Source organism: Pan paniscus, chromosome 5 (assembly GCF_029289425.2).
Source record: "Pan paniscus chromosome 5, NHGRI_mPanPan1-v2.0_pri, whole genome shotgun sequence".
NCBI classification, from domain to species: domain Eukaryota; kingdom Metazoa; phylum Chordata; class Mammalia; order Primates; family Hominidae; genus Pan; species Pan paniscus.
Genome location: NC_073254.2, coordinates 38,765,544 through 38,789,844, shown reverse-complemented (window position 1 = coordinate 38,789,844; position 24,301 = coordinate 38,765,544). Strand labels below are relative to the sequence as shown.

Below are 24,301 nucleotides of genomic sequence, written 5' to 3'. Positions count from 1 at the left end.
CCCTCCCATGCAATACATGTTAGTTATTATTATTATTGCTGCTATTTCTTGATGTGGTCTTGAATGATGAGTTCATAACCAGAGAATAGGCAGGTGGTTATTCTTGGGAAAATAAGCATTGTGAGTGAAGGCACAGGGGCATGAAAGTGCAGGCACATTTAGAGAGGGGAGACTGGTTGCATATGACTAGAATAAAACCATAATAAAACCAGAAAGGAGCTGGACAGATCCCAGGAGGCCTTGAGAGCCCACAGAGGAGCTGCTTACACAGCCCTCTGTTATTGTATTCTGGCTTGAGGTCCTGTTCACATAGTAACACTATTAATGGAGTTAGGGAATCTCTAACATATATAATTTCTAAAACCTCTGGGGACACCTTTTAATAGGTGGCATGAACTAAGTTGGGAACATTAAGAACTTATAGAAATATCTCTCTGAAGAAAACAAACAGGGAGGTGATAAGATTGAAAGCAAGAGCTCACTGGTCATATGTAAGAGGATTAGACTTCAAGGTAACTTTGAATTATGGAATCTTATCCAACATGTGGAAGGTTTAGCAACGCAGAGTTTGGAAAGACATGGGGATGGGTTTCCTAACCATACAGAGCCATTATCAGATATAGCAGCTCACCTGTGGGACAGTAGGTGTGGGATCACTGGAAGTGCCTAAGAAAATGCCAATGAGTGTTGACAAAGGGGTGGGGAAACGTATGCCTGGGTGGGCCCATATTATCTAAGGTTTCTATCCAAGTGCCTGTGTGTACCTGACCTCTGGGCCAGAAACCATTTCTAAGTTTCTCCAGCTGCCATCTCAGCACTATAGGTATGCGGTTTCCCTTTGTTTTAGAAGTTTCAGTACTGAAGGGAAGGACTGGTTTAGTGCAAGCAATGAGGCTGGGATCAAAGCTCTAAGGTCATCCTTGTTTGCCATACAATTGAGATGTCTGCCCAACCCAGGCCAGAAAATATCTTTAAAAAATGCGTAGTCCACTGCTTCCCAGCCTCTGATTATATACGGCCTGCATTCTTTCCAAAGATCAAACTGTATTTCCTAATCCAATCCAGCCAACTTTCTCTGCTCTACCACAATAACTCCCAATCCTTGCCTCGTGGGCTGGGAGGGTCTTTACAAGTACCCACTTCCACGAAGCCTGGGCTGAACAGGAAAGACAGGGCATGCTGAATTGTTTGCAAACCCAGCTCCTACTTTATCCGCCTCGGCTTCTTTTAGGCCTTCATCTGAGGAATAGAGCTGCTTTTTAAACAGTTGCTGTTATGTCTGTACCTAGAAGTTCCCACCAGCCATCATTTTTCATTCTGGAGGCTTTTACAAGTCAAGTCTCGTCCTCAGAGATTCATTGGTATGCAAGACAGAAGCAAGCATGGAAAGCTTCAAACGATGTTGCCTTGAACAGATGCTTGGGGGCTTGCATAAGTCTTTAAAGAATACAATTAAAATCGTATTTCCACAGGAAGATAGAGAACCTGAGGAAACTGGAACGATTTCTCCAAAATCTGGCCAATGATCCTTGCTGAGGATACTGATTTGCCCTGTGTTTTATGCTGGACTGTGCAAAATAAACACTGTGCACAAAGAGTACTAATTGCTTCATTTATTCTTCCATTTAGCCGGGGAAACATCAGAGCTTATTCAGTCTCAGAATGGAAAATTACATGTCGGAGAGAAAATAACCACACTGAAGGAATGACAATGCAATTCAGGTTCCACTTGTTCACATATTTTATTTATCCAGTGAAGGAAGAAAAAAAAAAGGGGGTGGGGGGCTCTAAGGTGGCACAATTTTAAGAAAATACCAAGGTCACATTTTCCATTTTTCTCAGTCTAATCTGAATCCATACATTAAAACAAAAGTGCAAGTGATGAGATGAACATCTTGTTGGAGAACAAAGCATCTTGTTTGAGAATGAGAACCCTTTTTAAGGTTAATATCTACCAAGGGGTTCCTTATTTGAGGATGGCTTACTTTTGTTTTTTTAAAAATATGACAGCGTTGTATAAATTGCTGGGGTTGGATATTTAAGGGTAGATGGTGTGAAGCCTGCTGACTCAGTGACTTTCCAGGAGTCTCATTCTGAAAGAATCCCACCATGGTGACAGCCACAAAAACATCACAAACATCTGTTGGGGAGAGACTCGATGACACATGGCAAAAATGGAATCTCGGATGTTTGGGTAATGAGAGCCCAGACATATTGTGATCCAGAACTCCCATTATACAGAAGGGGGAAAATTAGGACTGAGAGGTTAAATAATTTCCCCAAGATCACACAGGTAGTAGAAGGAACTAAAACTTCCTGGTTTCTAATTCAGTACTTTTGAACACTGCATAAATAGACGCTCCTAAAATTAATTTTTGTGGTCAAGATTCTAAAGTTGGCAATTTTAGCTTTTTAAAAAAAATTGAACAGCAAGATCCTGCCTCTAAAAAAAAATTTAAAAAAATATTAACTGGGGGTGGTGGCAGGTGCCTGTAGTCCCAGCTACTTGGGAGGCTGAGGTGGGAGGATCACTTGAGCCCAGGAGTTCAAGGCTGCAGTGTGCTATGATTTCACCACTGTACTCCAACCTAGGCAAAAGAACAGCACTTCATCTCAAAGGGGGGAAAAAAAATGGAGAAAACAAAAAGATTTGTGAATGCTGATAACTTTGTATCCAATGTCAGGAACCTCATGTCAAGATATAGTTAAAAAAACTCATGTTCGGCTCAAAATCAGAGAATTCCATGTTTCTATGAACACATATGACAAAATCTTACACATAGTGAGACAGGAATGGAAGACAGCACCACGCAGAAAAGATTAGATAAACCAATATTAGAAAATAAAATGGACCACATTAGCCATTGGTGAGCTGGTCTAAACTGTTCGGCACTTTCAAATAACACGGAAAATAACACAAAGTCACGATCTATGAAAGAGGAGTTCCAGGGGGTTTCTGGTGGCCGGGTACAAGGAAGCACCCATCTTAAGCAGCTGGATGCATGTGCACAGGCTTAGGCATGGCACTGCCCTCCAGCAGAGCTGCCTGAACTGAGCAAGTGTGAGTCCACCCATTATATTGCCCACAGCTGAACACAGCCCTGGGGCAGTCAACGCCAAATCTTCTTTATCTCGAAAACTGGCCTGCTCTTTTTAACCACGGGCATAAATCAGACAAGAAGAACAGGGGTGGGAAAGGTTTCAGGTTGCCAGTAGAGGCTGGACATTTTGAACCCTGGACAAAGTGACTGGAATCTTTGTTTCCCCTGGCCCTGGAGCTTTTGTAACCGGCTGGGTGTGGGCTTTGATGTCTGCGATTCGTTCTTTAAACTTCTGCTGGAGGAATTTTTCTTCTTTGGAGTAGCTCTTTACAAACACCGACATCAGCAGGCACCCTGCCATGGACGTGCCTCCAATGCAGAAGAGAACAGCTCCTGCCAGCTTGTACATGTCCAGAGCACTGTTAAACTGGACAGCATGCGTGTCGACCACCACAAAATCGGCTTCGCCAAATGCTTCGATTTTGGGGGGCACAAGAAAGCCCACTGCCAGAACAGTCAATCCGAGGATCACAAAAACTGTACCTGAGATGAGTCCAACCTACAGGTAGATAATGACAGAAGCAAGATAGAGTGAGGAAGGTGCTTCGGCTCGCCCCTGAGCCCTCAAGGGCAGCACTTGTCTTGTTTCTTGAGAGAAATGAATATTCCCAGTTACCCCAAATTTGCAGGAAACACTTAATTTTCTGTTGAAAAAGGTGAAAGATGATCTTTCTAATTTTAATGCCAACCAAAAACTCCAGCACTCAGCCTTGAGATATATGTAGATATCATATATATATTATATATCTAAAGATATACATATATTGTATATCTAAAGATATATATAGTCTTTATATTATCTAAAGGTATATTATATATAGCTAAAGATATATATAATATATATGTCCAAAGAGATATATATTATATATTATATGTCTAAAGATATGTATATTATATATATCTAAAGATATATATAAAATATATAATATATATTATATGCCTAAAGATATATATTATATATAATATATATCATATATCTAAAAGTAGATATGTAATATATAAATATATATAAATATCTTTTTTTTTTAATTTGTAGAATGCTTTGCAGTTGACAAAACCTTCTTTTGCTTACATTGTCTCATTTGGTCTTGAGGAAAAGAAGAGTAGCCCTGATATCCAGGAGCTGGCCTTACTCTGTCCCCTAGGCCTCGACATTGTTAGAAGCTGGCTAGGAGCTCACAGCAAGGCCATGCTGTTCTGCCAGGCACCATCTCACAGAACATTAACACATGCTCATTCTGTGACCATGATGAAGTGAGACAAAACAGTGGCCCTTCATAACTTTGTCTAAGCACAGACAAAAACAAGGTCCTTGTAAAAACCACAAAATATGACATGACCCCCGCTCCTGGCTAATATGAATGACGCCTACTTCTTTCTCATGATGGCTTTAGTCTCACTCTAGTCTGTCCTCTCTATTCATAAGATATATTAAGATATCCAATCATAGAATTGTCCCTAACAATCCAGAGTGAACTCTTGCTTCATTAGACCCTCCCCAAAATCACCCAACCAGAGCCCACATCCTATAATATTATACATCCTTTTCACACTCTCATATTGCAATGCCCCACAGTCCCCTATGGTGACATTCTTTCTTACTGTAATGAGTAATACATCCAACTTGTTCAACATATAGGTGTGTTCCCGGTGGTTTTGGCTGGAGGACATGGACAGTCTTTGTAACTACTCACCTCTTTTCAAAATAAGCAGAGAAGGAACCTTAATTGCCAGTTTACAGGTAAAGAAATGTAGCCTCAGAGAGGGTAAGTCATGGACCAAAGATGGACAGCTAGCAAGCTGCAGAGGCAGGGTTAGAAGCCACAGAGCTGATCCCCAGGCCAGTGTTCTTTCTCCTCTCACATGTAGCTATTTGGGGTATACTTGTGCAGGTGCTAGGAAGTGTTCAGAATAGCAGATGGAGATTAAACTGCATTAGCTCAAGTTCTAATGAAATGTAACATACTAAAGATGGAAATGATGTACCATTTGGTGGTCAATGCCCACAGGTTTGAAATAAATGGACTCATGCTTCGATTCTACCACCACCACCTAGCACTTGAATCATAGAAGGAAAGTTACTTAAAAGCTCTTGTCATTAATTTCCCCATCTATAAAATGACAAATGCTCATAATACCTACCTCATAGAGGACTTGTGAGGACTAAATGAGACTATGCATAGAAGCACTTAGCCTTGTATCTGGCAAAGTTATACATTGTATCTGGCAAAATTATAAATTGTAATAAGTAGCTATTCTTCTTATTTGGAAAGACACCCCTTGAAAAATTGTTATGCTACATTGGTAACAGTATTACGATTGCTCAGCACTTGGAATAAGGAATAGCTAACACCATTACTTTTTAAAGTAATTTTTCCTTTCCTTCTGTTCTTAATTGCTTTTAGTTAGAATAACAAGGTTAGGAAAATAACCAGATACATAACATAAATTAATCTTTAATATTTAAATTTTTGAGATAATACACTAATAAAGGAGGCTTGGCTAATAGAAGGAAAACGTATCCACAAATCTACCACCCTAGCAAAAATGGGAAAAGTATAACTGGTATTATTGAACATCTGTTATGACCTGCGCTAATGCTAGATGTGTTTTTTGTTTAATCTTCACAAGCATCTTATGAGAAGTAGGTATTTTTGTTCTCATTTCACCTATAAGAAACTGAGGATTATAAGGTTAAAGAAGCATACTTTAGCCGGGCATGGTGGCTCATGCCTGTAATCTTAGCACTTTGGGAGGCCAAGGTGGGCGGATCATCTGAGGTCAGGAGTTTGAGACTGAGAGGTGAAGCCGGCTGGGCTTCTGGGTCCGGTGGGGACTTGGAGAACTTTTCTGTCTAGCTAAAGGATTGTAAACACACCAATCAGCGCTCTGTGTCTAGCTAAAGGTTTGTAAACTCACCAATCAGCACTCTGTGGCTAGCTAAAGGTTTGTAAACTCACCAATCAGCACTCTGTAAAAAACACACCAATCAGCGCTCTGTGTCTAGCTAAGGGTTTGTAAATGCACCAATCCACACTCTGTAAAAATGGACCAATCAGCATTCTGTAAAATGGACCAATCAGCAGGATGTGGGCGGGGCCAAATAAGGATATAAAAGCTGGCCACCCGCGCCAGTAGCCGCAACCTGCTCTGGTCCCTTTCCACCTTGTGGAAGCTTTGTTCTTTCGCTCTTCACAGTATATTTTGCTGCTGCTGACTCTGGGTCCGCACTACCTTTATGAGTTGTAACACTCACTGCCAGGGTCTGCGGCCTCATTCTTGAAGTCAGAGAGACCAAAAATCCACCGGGAGGAACCACTTCTGGACACAAGACAAGCCTGACCAACATGGTCAAACCCCGTCTCTACTAAAAATACAAAATTAGCCGGGCATGGTGGGGCATGCCAGTAATCCCAGCTACTCGGGAGTCTGAGGCAGGAGAATCACTTGAACCTGGGTGGGTGGAGGTTGCAGTGAGCCAAGATCACATTGTTGTACTCCAGCCTGGGCAACAAGAGTGAGACTCTGTCTCGGGAAAAAAAGAGAGAGAAAAAAAGCATAGTTGATGATCCCAAAAATAGCAGGTGGTGTGACTAGTTCTAACCCAGATCTGTGTGATTCCTGCTACCCATGACTTTTCTTCTGCCCATAATACTTCGCCATACTATTTTGTATATTTCTTTCTATTATTTTTATTTGAACCTCAAAGGAGTTTTAGCCACCATATGTGAACAAATTTCCAGTATCTCATATTGTAAGGAAACTGAAAAAGAGTCAATAGGATGTCTTCTGAAAAAAAAAAAAAAAGCTGTTCTATATAAGACATAAGTACTACGGGAAAAATTGGGCTGTAAAATATAACATTTTGGATTGCTTTCTACATTTTTCTAAAAATGGTGGCAAGTACATTTACCTTCCAAGACTAACCATTATTTATAACTTTTAGAAAATGACTCATATCAGAACATTCTGAATGTACAAGCAAAATTGATTTAACTATCCATGGTGACATGCTTCCTATGTCACTAAACTACCTCCCTGCTGAAGAATTGGCATTAATTATCAAAAATTGAGGGTAGCCGAAAGTTATCTTAGTTTCTGAGATTCTGAAGAGCAAGTGAGACCAGTGTGTGTCTGTCTTGCCTCCCCACAGCTCTTATTCCAGCCTGACACTCAATAAACCGTCCTGCCTGCCTAACTTAAACCATCAGACTGCTGAACACAGAGCCAGGTGATTGATTCTCAGAGCAGTCTGCTCCTCAGCTGAGCAGTGCTTTCGATGAAAATCCACTCCTGGACTATCATTCAGAAGCTAAAATGCAAACCATGGCTTTCAGATGGCAGAATTCCTGTTCACTTGAAGAACTGGAACGTGGCTAGGCTTTCTGAGCCTTCTTCTCTTTTCTATTGACATCAGAGAATCAGAGAGAGGCTCGCCCTCTGTAGTGGGGAAGACAGCACAGTGAACAGCTGACTTCAAGGCTTCTGAAGGGGCTGTTAATGCCAGTCTTTAATGAGAATCTCTGAAAGACGCACCCATTGGGGAATTCCAGACACGTTAAAGCATGGGAGGGAGAGCGTGGGATGATAGGTACGAAGGAGTCTGTCATGAGTAGCATATGGGAGGTGAGGAGAGCAGTTGGGACTCATCAGCTTAGTCTTGGTACCATGCTGAGTACTGGAAAGGATAAAAATTGAGGGAGCAATTCCATACAGTATCATAAAAATTATCTCTGGACACAGTTCAAAGTCGAATTGGTCCCAGGTCTAACAGAAAGAGGACTCCCAAATGGAAAGAGTCAAAAAATTGCAATGCAGAAGTTGTTTAAAGTTCTGAGGAAGCAAAGCAGCCTTGTTTAGGGCCACACAGAAGAGTTGGAATGCTTTGGAAGGGTCCTCCTCCAGGCTCAGCAGAGCAACCTGGGGCCTTAGGGTGGTAAGGCCAATCCCAATGGTGACAGAGAAGGGCCTCTCCAGGTGGTGACAAACTCCCGAAACAGCAGCGAGGACAGTTTTTGTGCTATAACTTCCGATTCCACTCTTGGCTGTGGGAGGATGTGTGAAAACCCAGTTCCTGCTGCTGGAAAGGAAAATTGGAAAGGAAAGAGAACTTATTTATATGCCAGAAATTCTGCTGGTGGGGGCTACAGGCCAGAGACTGCTGTTATTTTGACCAACATCCTTTCATTGTTTCCCAGTGAGCTGATGAGGCCTGAAAATGCAGTTTACTCCAATAGACAGAGCTGGCAGCAGTCGCGGCGCAGCTGTTCTGGCAGAGAGGAGGCAGGAATGACTGTTGGAAGCGCGAACCTGCGTGGCTGGGAAGAACGGCCTGGCGTGCAGGGAATGCTGGATGGAGCTGCATGTGCAAGGCGCCATCTGGGTTAGAGGTTATTTAGGGGAAGCGCATCAAGAGCGAAGATGGGCTTTTTCTTCTGCATCAGCCCTTGAGGGCTGTGCTGACCTCTCCTGAGCTCTGAGCAGTGATGTCTGCCAGCAGCAGTGGCAGACTGTAGCTCATCTGTCCCTGCTTGCCTCAGCTTGACACTGAGCTTTATGAAGCAAGAACCGATGCCTGGCGATAATCGAGGTCCTTCCACAGCCTGACCTCACAATCTTCTTAGACCATTTCACCTGGGCAGTGAAATCACATCAGCTCTTCCACCTAACAGAGATTCCTTCTTCCAGCGCATAAACACATTCAACTGCCTCCATCTTCGAAAGCAATTCTCCAGCTCTGCGTCCCTCTCTTCCTACTCCTCGATGTCCGTTCTGCCCTTGACAGCCACGCTTAGTCTTCCACAATTTCCTTAAACCTGCTTCTCCGAGGTTACAAAGGACCTCTTAATTGTCAAACCTAATGTCAAATCTAATTTATTTTTTAGGCTCACTTAAATATTCTACGTTCATTGATATTAAACACTTATACTTTCTTGAAACCCTTCCCCGTGGTTATCTCTGACACACTGTCTCCTCTGTGTATCTCTGCTCCAAACAACTCACTGTCAACCTGCTTTGCTGGATGTTCTTCGTAAATTATTAGTGTTCCCCAGGATTCTACCCTTCCCCACCTTTTTTAGAGACAGGGTCACTCTCTGTCATTCAGGCTGGAGTGCAATGGTGCAATCATGGTTCATTGCAGCCTTGAACTCTTGGCCTGAAGCAATCCTCCCTCCTCAGGCTCCTGAGTCCTCTGGGATTATAGGCACACACCACCACGTCTGGTTCAGGAGTCTATCCTTGACCTCCACCTATTCTTATTCACTATGTTCTCTTTAGCGTTTAATCGGAAGCTACAGTTTCAACTCCCACCTGTTACCAATGACTTCCAAACCTCCAACTCCAGCCTGGATCTCTGTTTTGAGCTCTAGACCATATTTCTGACAACCAACAGGAATATCTACAGAAAAATGTCCCAAACACTCCTCAAACCCAAAAGAGTAAAAATGGTGCTCTGCCACTTCCTTCCCATTTTCTCTATTTGCGTTCTTCCCATCCACCCATTCGTGAAATTGTTCCTCACAGTCATAGTGGTGGATATTAAATCTTAGTCACTCTATCTCATAAAAATCTCTTGAATCTTTTCTGTCTCGTCCACTGCAGCCACTCTAATGGTGCAGGCCGTTATTATATCTTGCCTGGATCATTGCAACACTGTCCTGATGATCTCCATTGCTCCATCCTTCAAAGGCAATCTGAGAAATCTTTTATAAACAGAAATTATACCACATGGCTTCTCTTCTTAGTAGTCTTCCACAGGACATTATGTCAAGTGAAATAAACCAGGCACAGAAAGACAAATATCGCATGATCTTCCTTATATGTGGAATCTAATAAAGTTGAAATCATAGAGGTAGAGAGGAACGGGGAGGGAGTGGGAGAGGGGATTGGGAAGATTTTGTTTAAAAGATACAAAATTTCAACTCAGAGGAATCAATTCAAGAGACCTATTGTACAACATGGTGACTATAGTCCATAAGACTGTATTGTGTTCTTGAAAATTGCTGAAAGAATAGATTTTAAGTGTTCTTACCACAAAAAAGGATGTGAGGTAATGTACATGTTAGTTTGAGGTAGTCGTGCCACAATATATATGTATTTCAAAACAACATGTTGTACATGACAAATATATACAATATTTATTTGCGATTTAAAAAGCAGAGTCTTCCACAGCTCCTCTCATCTCTAGTATAAAACTAACTTCTCAGTATCTAGCAAAACTTTGAAGGAAAAAACAAGGACTTAAGTTTAAACTCTGACTTAGCTTAAGAGGGGGAACTGGAGAGGTCAGGGCAGATAGGAGGAACTTAACCTGGGTCTTGAGAGGAAAGAGAGGGACCGGAGTCACTTTCACAGTTAGTAAGGCTGTGGAGGAGGCGGTCACACCTTGCACCTGCACATCGCCATTAAATGCCTCCATGACATATTAACCTCTGACATAGGCTGGTACAGGTTTCTGAGAGAGGTCGAGGAGAAGGCAAGAAGATAACCCTGAGGTGAGGAGGGAATGACTGGGGGTGAGAAGACTGCTCCCATTGGTTTGACACCTGCATATGATGCTGTTTGCTGCGTGGACAATCAAGTGGCAACAGCCTTAGTCAAGGTCAAAGGCAAAGATATGAAAAAAAATTCCACCATAGCCTGATTGATTTTGGGGCAGCAGCAATGGGTGATGGGACTGTGTTACATCGATTTTTATAGATGGCATCAGCTGCAGGCAGTGGGATAAATTAGAAGTGGCTGAGGTAGTCATGCAGCAACCTAGGACCTCTGAAGCACAGAGAAAGTGTGCGGCACTCTGTGTATGTGTGTGTTTGTGCACGTGTGTGTGTTTATACCTGATTGTGACATCCCAACTACGAAAGCTTAGATTCATTATCTTGCCCCCTCACTGTATTCAAGCTGAAATGTTATGGAGAAATTTCTATTACATGGCCTTTCAGAGTCTTCTGTGAACTGACTTTTGTATGCATTCCCAGGTTCAACTCCTGACTCCTCTTCTTCAACTTTTGAACATTTACCCCAGCCACAGGGAACTCTTTGCAGTCTCCTGAACATGCTGTACTCTCCCATGACTCTTAGCTTTTGCAATACTTTTCTCTCTACTGGGATGCCCCGTTCCTGCTTGCTCACATGTGACCTCCTCTTGGAGCCATTTCTTCCCTAGTCTGCATCAGATACCCACTCCACCCTGCCCCTCTGTGCTCCCAGTAAGTATTGTGCCTGCTTTAAGGGGAGCATTTAGTATATTGCATTATAACAATCTGTGTACCAGGAAGGGGAACATCACACTCCGGGGACTGCTGCGGGGTTGGGGGAGTGGGGAGGGATAGCATTAGGAGATATACCTAATGTTAAATGACAAGTTAATGGGTGTAGCACACCAACATGGCACATGTATACATGTGTAACAAACCTGCACATTGTGCACATGTACCCTAAAACTTAAAGTGTAATAATAATAAAATTTAAAAAAAAAACAACAATCTGTGTACATGGCCACCTCCCCTATTTGACTGTGAACTCCTTCAGGTCAAGGGCTATATCTTATTCAGAGGTGAAGAAAAGATCTTCTTCATATTTGAAGAATATTTGTTCACCTCTGAAAAAGAAGATCTTATTTACATCAGAATCCCAGAGCCTGGTGAATGTTGAACAGCTACACATTTGAAGAAAGAGAGGAAGAATGATACTGTGAAATAGATGTTATGCAGATGCATGCAATAAAGATTCTAACTCAGACCCATTTGATTCCAATCTCCTTTCTCATTAAGTCTTGCCATGCTGCCCACTGCTGTAAAGATGCCTCAAGAGCAGAGTCCTATCAAAGCACTGTGAGCACAGCCCCCAGTGAGAGGCCAACATGACTCTTGCAACACTACAGTAGAAGCAGGGAAAGGAGAAGCCAGCAATTTGAACCACCTACAGATGCAATTTGATTGAAAGAAAAAAAACATGAAAAAGAATCATAATAGAAACATGAGCATAGCTAGTGCTTTTTCCTGTGTTGGTACAAAGCACTTCATAAATCCACTGGCATGAATTCACTCATATTCCCTAGGAGGAAACCCAGGAACAGTTGGTTTATCCCTTGATAGAGATGAGGTCTCTAAGACAGTGAATTCCTAGGTCAGTCAGGTTGACACTAGGCTTCTTGTGTTTTGTGGCTAAGATATACATCTAGGACTCCAGCACAGCAGTAAATAAATATTTTTGGATCTTGTTTGTGCAAAATAGAAGGGAGAAAATAATGAAATATGAATTCTGGGGTTGGTAATTCACTGTGAGTTATTTGTTATAAACCCATAACTATGTTTTATTTGATGGGTTTACAGCTTCACAAATCACATAACAACCAGTGCTTTGGAGTTCCATGAACACTTACAATATTCTGTGTGTCAGTGGCATTTTGGGCTCTTGGCACAACAGATCTGTCAGGCAAATGCTTTTTTTTTTTTTTTTTTTGACAAATAGGGAAACAACCACCCACATATCTGGGTAAATACAAGATGTGCCAAGCTTGGCTGTGCATTTCATTGGCTAAAGCCAGTAAGGATTCATCAGAGGTGAGATTTCTACAGGGCAAGGATGCTGACTTGACCAGTTCTGATGCAGAGTATGTGACAACAACATGACGTTGAATTAACACAGGTCTTGGGTTATCCATGTTAACAACTGTGTTACTTAATACTTGATTTATTAACTATATTTCAACTTTTTTTCCCATTTAAGAACTCAGTGCTTCATACAGCAACCACTAATAGTAGCTAATATAGCTAATGCTTATTAAGTACATACCAAGACAGTGTTAAGCTCTTTGTAAATACTATCTCATTTAATTCTCATATCTTTTATGTGGTAGGTGCTATAAGTATCACCATTAGAGGCCCCATAAGGCCAATTAATTTGCCCAGGGTTACAGAATGATTAAACAAAAGAGCTGGGATTTGAGCTCATGTAGTCTGAGGTTAGAATCTATGTTTATAATTATTATGCTATACCGCCTCTTGTTACACTATATGGCCAATAAATTGCAAGTTTATGTCAATGTCCATGTCAAAAACTTCTGGGATCTTTTGGGAGAAACAAAGATTAAGGAAGACCTTAGGCATTATCTAAGGTTCATCTTCTCAGTATCCCTGAAGCCTCTTCCTCTTCTTAGTTTCTAAATGTTGGAATGTCCCAATGCCCTCTTCTCTTCTATGTCCACACTCTTTTCCTGGATGATCTCAGAAGTCCAGTGCCTTGTATAGATTCTATGTGTCAATAACTCCCAATCTATGAGTTGTAGATTGATATATTTAAATCGTCACTAGAGATCACTACTCGGATGTCTAATAGGCATAACCTTTACCTAAATCTGACTACTTTTCACCATCTCCGCTAATGCCACCAGCATCTTTTGCCTGGGTACTTTAACACCCTCTGAATTAATCAGCCTCTTCCAGTGGCTTCCCATGTCTCTCGAGGTAAAAACCCAAGACTTCACTGTGGTGTACAAGGCTCTACATAAATCATCTGTGCCTTGTTATTTTTCTTAATTCATTGCCTGTCCCTTTTCTCACCCCACTCCAACCAGATTGGAGACCTCTGGATCATTTTCAAACACACCAAACTTGTTCCCATTTCAGAGTTTTTGGACTTACTATTTTCCCAGTCTAGGATGACCTTCAGTCAGGTCTGTTCCCTCAACTCATCCTGGTATTCCTTGAGATGGCATCTCTTCTGAAAGCCTTCTACCATCAGCATATCCAAATACCAGTCTCCATCACCCCCTGTCATCCATGGCACTATCACTACCTAACATTCTATCATGTGGTTTCTTTGTTTACAGCCTGTTTCTCATGATAGATTGTAAGCTCCATGAGGGAAGTCACTTTTTCTTTCCCTGTTTACCACTTTAACCTCCAGCACTTTGAACCCTCTTGGCACAGAGTAGATGCTCACTAATTATCTGTTAAGGGACTAAATACATTGTCTAATGAGATTCCTTCATTTGAGGAAGCTGGGGTCAGAAAGCCTCATGATCACACACTCGGTAGAGATGGAGCTGGTATACTGACCACTGTACTACATTTCATCATTAACTCTCTCTAAATACCTAACGATTTCTTTTTAATAATTGTTGCAACTTGTCAGATGATACTTACCACGCCTGTAAGGAAGACTGAAAGAATATAATGTTTTGCCTATGGATGGCTTCAATTAGTGAATTTAATGGCACATTTTTAACGGTAGCAATAATAATAATTCATATGGCAATTGCACCTATTTATGTTTAACCTGCTCATCAATAGTTGTGCTGTGTTTAGAGGCTTTCTTTGGCCCAAGGTTTAGATTCTTCTTTCCTAAGGTAAGAAAAATGCATTTAGTATCACCAAGAGTGATGCACACACAGCGAGTACTAAACCTCTCCATCCTCCACAGCTGCAGTATTAACCATGTCCAATAATTTTTCCATTCCCTAAGTTAAACACATGCTCCTTCCTTACCTTCCAGAATACTGAGCTCCACCTGTTAGGTGATCTTTGGATCTGGAAATCATCCTCATACTCCCAGATTGAGGCTGTACAGTCCTCATAAAACTGGTGCAGGTAGGACCGGACTCCATAGCGCTGGTAACCGCCCTCAGCTGCAGCCTGTGCCTGCCTGGACCCACAGACGTTGCTGCAAGAACTCATCCTTCCCAGCTGGAATGACAACATCCACATGGATTAATGCCACAGGCTTTGGCCACAGGATCAAAAGACATATGAAAGGTAAGAACCAGACTGAGTAATGTATGCCTAGTTGAACGATGCTCTTTTTATTACAGAAAAGGTACTTTTAAAGACCCATTTCTCTTGGCGGGGCGCAGTGGCTCATGCCTGTAATCCCAGCACTTTGGGAGGCCGAGGAGGGAGGATCACGAGGTGAGGAGATGGAGACCATCCTGGCTAACACGGTGAAACCCTGTCCCTACTAAAAACACACACACACACACACACACACAATTAGCTGGGCGTGGTGGTGGGCACCTGTAGTCCCAGCTACTTTGGAGGCTGAGGCAGGAGAATGGCGTGAACCCGGGAGGCGGGGCTTGCAGTGAGCCAAGATCGCACCACTGCACTCCAGCCTGGGCGACAGAGCGAGACTCCATCTCAATAAAACAAACAAACAACAACAACAACAACAAACCTGTCTTTCTTATAAGCTGTTCTTTTTTGCTTAATGCAAGATTACCTAAACACTCAATGACTAGAACTGCATCTCCATAAATGAAATGAGATGCAACAGCACAACTCACATAAATTAGGTACACATTTAAGCATGAAGCACACAAGAAATGGCAACAAAGAAGCTGAGATTTTTTATTGCCTTGACAAGAAATCTTTAATCTCTTAGAATCTAGTTGTCTTTGCACTTACATGTTAAAGAATTGGGCAGGCATTCTCATTTGCTGAAGATGGAGTTTGTCTTAGACTGTCCTCTCAGATTTTTAACTATGTTTCCTTGTGGAATCTACACCGCATTACTCTTACTAGTTCGAAATTTTGCCTTCCGATCTCATGTATCTTCCTCTGACATTTTAACTAATTGTCAAGTTGTATGAAGCTTTATTAAAAAGCTGCTGAGCAATTTATGCCTCATGCTTTATTAATCACAAATGGCTTGGCCAATAATTTACACCTCACTAACTCTAACACCATATATTTTACCCATTATTTGTGGATACATCTGTCCATGTGGGTGGCTAGAGTATAATGTGGAGAGTGGACACAGCCTTTTATTATTTTCCATGAAGTGTCTACTGTAAGTAAGAACTCAGAGAACTATTAAATAAAACTATGTCCTAGGCAGGTTGTTTTGGGTTCTGCCTTTTTAAGATGGAAATTTCTACTTTATTTGACCTAATTGATACCCTTAGAGAGACGCATTTATATGGATTTTGTTGCTAATCATGGTTAAAAAAAAGAAAGAATTACTGAGTGACAGTAATTTTGTTGAATAAGGGAATTGTCAGTTATCGTCTTAATTTCTGATCTCCATATAAGCAAATAAATGTATAGCTGGAAATGTGAAATACGTGTTTGGAGTTTTAAATTATCCTGTAGATAGATGGGAACACAGTGACACAGGGAGGGGAACATCACACACCTGTCAAGGGGTGGGGAGCAAGGGGATGGAGAGCATTAGGACAAATACCTAATGCATGTGGGCCTTAAAACCTAGGTGATGGGTTGATGGGTGCAACACATCACCATGGCACATGTACACCTATGTAACAAGCCTGTACATTCTGCACATGTATCCCAGAACTTAAAGTATAATATTAAAAAGTGGAAATAATAAAAGAAATATAAAATTCTGAAAGAACTCTTTAGTCCACAATATAGCTGCCACACTGTTTGAATATAAATGAAGGTGGTTATTTTTGTGTTTTCAAATAAATCAGACTTCTTCCAAAAAAAAGTATCCTGTAGATAGTTTTAGTTATGTGGACATAGTCTATACGTGACAAAGTGGGGAACAACATAGAAGGTTATTTTTCTATTAAGCCAGGTTTTCTCAGAGCTTGTGCTGTAATCCAGGCCAACAGAGGCATATTAAATGTTTCCAATTACTTATCAAGCAACCAGCTAGTAATGTTTATCTACAAAAGAAAAATATCGATCTACAGTCCCATCAAATGCCTATATGTGGACAGTTAGTTTGATTGGATAGAATTATGGGGCTAAAATCAAAGTTGGAACCAGGGATAGTCAGCAATTCCTTGTGCAGTGGGCACAAAGTAAACCCATTAGCACATCTTTAAATATGTGCCCTTAGCTACAAATGAGTTTTGGTTAAGAATGTAGTCAAATTGAGGAAAACATGGCCCTGGTCTTAGAAAAATGGTGCTATTAATGATGACCAATAACCTCATCTTTTTAGCTGTTGGTCAATTAAAACCAACTAACTGTTAGCTCCTGTGCTTTTTTTCTGTTTCAGGTATAGCTACCATCTAAAGAAATCACCCAGGGAAAGAGTGCAGGGAGGCAAGAGTCTACACATACACACCCACACCTGCACTCCCCCACACATGAACACATTTGCTTTAAAACATTTAGAAAGATATGATTTCATAAAAAGTCAAGGTTTTTAGAATGTTCTTTGCCTGAGTAGAGCAGCAAAATCTGGCAGATCAAAAGAATATTAACCTAGTTTTAATATTTTAAGCACTAGGACGATCTCTTCAGTACCTTCTATTTAATGCTTATACAATGAAGATGATTAACAAGAGCCTATTGCCATTGGTATATAAGTGGCATAATTTTAAAGGCATTTTCCTTTAAGGCATTCTAATGCAAATTTCAATCCAGGCGAGATGGGATTGGTATTACTAACTGCTTTGTCAACTAGGAAACTGAGGCATAGAAAAATCATCTACTAAAGGTTACACCATGAGTCAGGGAACAGATGAAAGATGACAACACAAGAAGCATGAGTATGGACTGAATCATATACTTGCATAGTCAGAACCACCTCCTCTAAATATATATTTTCAGATTTTCTATAAAGCATCAGAGACTTTAACATGAAAAAGGGACAAAAATAGATATGATAGGAATAAAAAAAATCCCTCATAGCAACAGTAAGAGTTATATTTCCTTAGATGCTGAAGTTGTTCTTTCCCAGGATTGAGCTTTGATGCAGAGAAGGACCGTGTGATATATTATAGCCATTCCCTGCACAGTTTGCTACCAGAACAGTAGGTTAAATGTTTCTGCTTTATAAGACCCAGTTGTCTAACTTTGTTAAAAACAATATAGGTAAAATCATAAAAGAGATAGAAAGTGTCATAAAACAAATGTTTTTGAGCCTGAGTGATTGAAGGCTCTACTTGAAGCCATGGATTTTTAGCTATGTTAGCTACATTCCAGAAAAGGAATTCCAAAGCGCCTTACTTTCTCCTCCAGGGGCACAAAACATGAACAAGAACATGGTCTGTTTTGTGCTACCTACACGGGGCAGAGAATGGACTCTACTGCCATTTTTTGATTTGCAACTTACTGGTCAGGAGATTCCAGACAAGCTCATTAGCCTCTCTGGGCTATGGTTTCATCATCCTTAAAGTAAGAGGGTTGGACCAGATTAATCTCTAATTCCTTCCAGTTGTAGCTTTTCAGGATTTTTAGTTTGTCTGTACAGAATGACTCTATCATTTTTTTATTGAACGAACAACTAGGTTTACTGATTTCCTACCTCCTTCCATATCCTTACTGACAGCTCAAATTCTTACTTTATACTAGTATGTATGCAGCTTCCCTTTAAAAAGGGCATATAACTAGTTTGGTTAGTTACTTGCTACTAGGTAGACTAAATGTTTGTATGTTGTTTAACAAGTTACTTCAGTATCACGTATGTTGCCTAAAATAGGATCCCCGAGGGTCTGACAGGTATCACACATCTTCCCAAACATATAACTACCTGGAATTCACTCCTAGAGGAGAATGACTTGGAAGAACATGAATTTTAAAATATAACATGTTAGAGTGATGGATTTGGACCTACAAAATCTCAACAGAGAGTTATACATCTCCTAGGGAAGTCAGTAACTTTTTGTCCCCATGTTACAGTTATTTGGAACCTTATTTGATTGATGGACACTTCTGGTATCATAAAAAAGGTATGTGAGGTCACTTCATAAAGTCACTTTAAAGACTGGGCAGTTATTAAACTGTATACAACAAACTAGAATTGAGACAGAAACAGAAGCTATGTGCAAAGGCTTTTTACTTTGGCTTAGTATTTACTTAAAGATCAAGGTTTCATAAGATTTCTCATGTCTATATTTCAATAGCTGTAGTAGCAACAACAAAAAGGTTAAATCTATGATTGTTGTTAATGAACATATTTTAGAGAGCCTTTTTTATTCACAGAAAGCTTTAATATCACAGGAGGTACATGGATAGAGGGGATGAGTAAACACACTCTTTAGTATTATATTTAATTCAATCCACATTAGTCTTCATTCTGTAAACACTCTGATGGAGCCTGTTGCATCCTCCCTGCCAGCATGGCCATGATGATTGGGCACAAGCAACTTTTGTGTGTGATTGTTTGGTTATCTATGAAGAGAGAGTTGTTTTTATTCTCTCTGAAGGATGCTCTACTTGCTGATAAATGAGGATCCATCCATGGATTTCTTCTTTTTATAACCTGTCCGTAGCAACTGTCTCAATTGCATGCACTGTTATACATTAAATGAATATTCAGTTCTTACCAACTCAGCACACCTATCATAACCCAGAGACAAGAGGAGGGAAAAAAATTATGCTGCCACTCCCTACCAAATTCTTCTGAGAGGCTTTCTATAATCAATATATCTAAATATCAGTGTTCCATTACTTTCTATCCCCTTGTCTAGGTTTGTTCCTCTTCCTAGCACTTGTTACTATCTGATATTCTATGTGTGGTTTATTTACTTATGGTCTGACAGACCATATACATGATAGAGTGTAAGCTACATGTGGGCAGGGACATTTTCTGTACTGTTGACCACTTTAATCTCCAGTACTTTGAAACTTCCTGCAGAGTTCTACATGGGTTGGTGTGGTTGAAGGCCTGAGTAGTCCTCCATTTTTCATCCTCCCCTTCCTTCAGTGTTTTTAAAGCACTACGTGCCAGGCACCTGTGAGATAAATAATAGTTATGAAGATGAGTGGAGCCAGGTCTGCCCTCAGTGGACTCTTGGGTTACAAGGAGACACACTCCTGAAGCAATAAACATAACAAAATGGGCATCATCAAGAGGTAAAGGGAGTACAAATGCTGAGAATTCCTTGAATTATTCCTGTATTAGGGAAACAAGCTCATGCATGTGCTATTGTGATATCACTATGTGTGCCAATAGACTGTAGTATCAATGTGTTAGAAATTTAAATTTCTGTCCAATATATGCAGTTACTTTTTATTTTCCTTTATAAATGTTCATAGCCTTGAAGCAGAAATAAATCTTTATGCCTCATGAAACTCTAAGAACATTACAGACATTATATTCTTTGTCTTCATGGTCTCCTTGAGAGAAGAGAGGCAACAAATATGAGTGTTTTCCTGTGACACTATGTGTGAGTCAGTTGTGAGGCCAGGCGCAGGCCCTGTTCTATTTATTTTCTTTGAAATATCATTCAATTTTTCATGCTGCTTTTCTCTCCCATAAAATGATTCTGAGATAATGAGACTGAGGTTCCCATTATAGCCACTTTTCCACAGGGCCAGTGCTGCAAAAGACAAAGTATAGGCACATAGACAATTTAGACCACTTATTCAACACCAAGCCAAAAGGTCAGTTCCTTAAAAGATTCAGTCAGACTCATAGGGGATACAGGAAGGCATGAAAGCCTGCTAAGAGCTTTTTCACTTTTAAATCAGGCATTCTGAAATTATATAAGCATGTTCTTAAATCCTGAACCGTGTTCCTACCAATGGATTATTTCAGAGATATTTTATTTTTCTGAAACAGTGGTAGAGATTGTGGCTTTATATTGAGTTATTAAAATACCTGCAAAGTCAGTGGACATGTAACCACTTTTATAATGTTTAAAAAGGAGTAACAATGTAAGATTATCTTACTTGTTATCATTTACTTTAATTCTTCAAGATTCATTTTTTAAAAAGGTACCTAAAATCCAAAGCTAAAATGAGAAAAGAACCCATATTCTCTGTTAATCTCTTCTTTATCTACATGCATACACAGGGTGCTTATGAATCTACATGTGATAAGGTTTGAGTCCTACCTTTGAAGTCCTCTTTTTCTTCTTCTTCTGGTTTACTCCTTGATCTTTCCTTTTAATGGTGCATTCTTCAATCCTATTTAAGAAAAAAGTCTCTGCAGAATGTAATCCAGATCAAAATCTAAATTTCATGTCATTCATATAACTTATAAAGAATCATTTTAATGTTGACAAAAGCATTGACAAAGAACTTCGTGTTTAAGAATTGAGATAGCTTTCTAAAAAACAAAAGTCTAAACTATATTTTAGAACTTTTCAATGGGTTCTCATAATAATTTATAAAGTGAATGAGATGACATAAAAGGGCTTTGTAAATTATAACACACTATATATGTGCTATTCTCATTTTTATATAACCATATTCCATGTTGTTAATAATTCCAAATAGACCGATCCATTTCTATTTTACAAATTCCAAATTTAAAAAAGTTCCTTGCTTCCTAGATACTTCAGAATGGATCTTTTCTGGTGCTTGGTCTTATAATGTAAAATATATGCATCCTATAATCACTATATTTTCTGATATGTTTACATACATTTTACACTTCGTAAGGCTCTTTGGATGATTTACTCATTAGGCTGAGTTTTACTCCTATATCCGTTTTCTTCCTATCATGATCATTTTGCTTTCCAGCTGCCTAAGAAAAGCAGGTGCCCATGCAAAATTTGATTAAAAAGCCATTGCCAACTATAAGGCTGTTGGTTTCCTACATTACTCTAGTTATGTGAAATAAGATAATAACTGGGTCCATATTTTTTATGGGATCGTTAAGAATTCTTTCTAATGAACAGGTCCCCATTTGTTTGCAGGAGAACCTGAAGACTTGAGGTGAGTAAGCCTAGCTGAGGCCTGATAAACTGTTTTCTGCATTTCTAGGGTCAGCCTATATGGACCAAAGCCAAATCGTCAAGACCCATTTACTTTCCCCCAAATTTTGTGAGTGGTGTGTGGGCAGATTTGGGGGAAAGAAGCAAATTATATTAGCCTCCTGGATCTGGATAAGCAAACGAAAACAAGCCAATCATAGGTCACTAAATTCACTACATTCTCCTCTTCCTCCCTCCCCCAACACCTGCCCTCCACCCCCATCTGTATCTCTTTCTTTCCTGTCTCTCTCTGCCTCTCTGAATTACATTTCTCTTCTTTTTTCTGTCAGCTTCTCCATTTTCGCTGAAGATTCCCCACATGTCCTTCACCAAAGGCTGGCCTGATGTGGCGCCCAAGGAGCTCTCCAAGGTCCTGAAAACATTTCTGTTGCAGTGCCAGGAACCAATCAAACAAACATTAGCTGTTAAATTCCAGCTCTGTTTTCTTTGAGGCCTCCAGACTCTGTCTGACCCCCACCCTGATGTTCCTGTCTAACAACACAAAGAAGTAGGTCCTGAGATCACACCAAAACACTGAAACGTTTTCAGACGTGGCACAGGAGTGGGGAGGGCCAGTGGGGGCTCAATTCAGCCTGATAAATAAATCAAACCAACTTTGCAAACTCTAGATACATATATTTGACTCTTTCCTAATACACAACTTTTCTTATCTTATGGAAAGGAAACTCTAAAGTTTTTAGCTATACGCCCCTCGTGCCCCCCCCGCCCCAAATTCTTACATAACGCAAACCACAAACCACCAAAGCATGGAGCTAGCTCTTCCTAATTTGTATGTTTTCACCGATTTTAATACGCATGTTTTTTGTGGAGATTGGTGCACATATAATAAACGTGAATGAAGGAGGGAGGGAGAGAGAAAGAACATTTATGCATGAAGAAGGAGGAAGGAAAGAGAGAAAAGGAGGAGAGGGAGAACTGGAGAAAGACATTTGGAGAATAGAAAGCCGCCACCCCTGGACTCTGCGTGGCTTTACCTACCCCCTCCGATCCCCTGACCCGTGGAGCAAGTGCAGCCAGCCTAGCTGCAGATCTCTCGCTGGGGTCCCATCGCCGTCGCCACCGCCGCCGCTCCGCCTCGTAGAGCTCAGCCCGCGCCTGATTGACAGCTGGGAGTCCCGCGTGCCCGCGCACCCGAGGCCCGCGCAGCCGCCGCCGCCGCCGCCGCCTCCCCCTCCACAGGGGCAGGGTTCCAGCTTTCCGAGAGCGGCGAGTGGGCGGGGCCGAGCTGTCTGGCGCGCCAGGCTTGTTCCTGCCTGCACCGCGAGGCTGGTGCTTCTGTTAGTGCAGCTGTCAGGGCCATGGAAGGCTGGTCACTGGGCCCTGCCGAGGCTCCCCAGGATGGGCACCTTCTCTGCCTTAGTGCTTCTTCAAAGCTTTTTTCTGCCCAGACCATATTTTGGTCGTAGAAGGCTGGTTCAATATACAGTTAGGCGTCGCATTATGATGGGGATGTGATACTCTGAGAAATATGTGGTTAGGCGATTTCGTCCTGCTAACATCATAGCGTGTACTTTCCCAAACCAAGGTGGTTCAGCCTACTACACACCTAGCTATATGGTGGAGCCTATTGCTTCTAGACTACAGACCTGTACAGCATGTTACCCTCCTGAATACTGTTGGCAATTGGAACACAATAGTAAGAATTTGTGTGTCTAAACATAGAAAAGGTACAGTGAAAATACCTTATGGAACCACCGTCATACATAGAATCTGTCGTTGACTCCAACATCACTGGGCAGTGCATGACTGTACATATTTTTAAAATGAGTGAAGGGGCAGATGGTCATGATGTGTGTTTCTTCCACTGCCACCCTATTAGAGATGTTTTCTGTCCCTGATGGGACACATCAGGTGAGGAGCTTCTCTTTGCTGGTAGAGCACTGCCCAAATGAAGAACCTTCTCACCTCTTTGAGTATTGGGTAGTTTTAATCCTCACTCTTTCCCTTACTCTACCGTCAGGAAGTCCAAATGGGTTTGATGAAAGAAAGATGAAGAAAATAAATTAAATTATGACGTTCAAGAAAAAAGCACAAATGCATAAGGGCAAGAACACATTAGAAAATTACCTGCGAATACCTTAGAAAATGTGCACAGTTGTGGGCAAGTTAGTGTATAAATACAATAACCTCTGCTTCAGGAGACTTTCTGCAGACCTCTCATAAGTGGCATTTAATGAGAATAATTACTAAAATAGTTAATATTTGCATGGCTATACTACACATAATAATAATACCTAACATTTACATAGTGCTGACTATATGCCAGGCATTGTGTTAAGTACATTACATATATATTAATTATATGTATATTATATCATTTAATCCTCACAGCAACCCAATGTGGTGGGCATTCTCCGATCCAGATTTTACAGAAGAAGCTGAGGTACAGAAAAGTGACACGCACTCACGGTGATACAGACTCACAATTACTTGTCGAAGGTCATATAGCTACTAAATCTGCAATCTGCAAGATGATCTCCTGGAAAGGGTTAAGGATATAAGTGATATTTTGCCCATTATTTCCTCACTTCCACATAGGTTTCAGGAAAAAGCCTTA

General features: G+C 40.8%; 1 protein-coding gene across 2 annotated transcripts; it reads right to left on the bottom strand.

Moving 5' to 3' along the window:
* Nucleotides 1-1,723: 1,723 nt before the first annotated feature.
* NRSN1 (neurensin 1) lies at nt 1,724-22,870 on the bottom strand. Of its 2 annotated transcripts, none has more exons than XM_003823192.5 (4): nt 22,723-22,870; nt 20,860-20,932; nt 14,594-14,791; nt 1,724-3,600 (listed from the first exon to the last, which is right to left on the bottom strand). In XM_003823192.5, exons 3-4 carry the CDS (start codon nt 14,780-14,782, stop codon nt 3,202-3,204), a joined length of 588 nt encoding a protein of 195 aa, XP_003823240.1. In that variant the 5' UTR covers nt 14,783-14,791; nt 20,860-20,932; nt 22,723-22,870; the 3' UTR covers nt 1,724-3,201. The 2 variants fall into 2 exon arrangements, with proteins under 2 accessions (XP_003823240.1, XP_034817430.1); XM_034961539.3 differs by having other exon boundaries at nt 20,860-20,951; nt 22,723-22,857.
* Nucleotides 22,871-24,301: the final 1,431 nt, after the last annotated feature.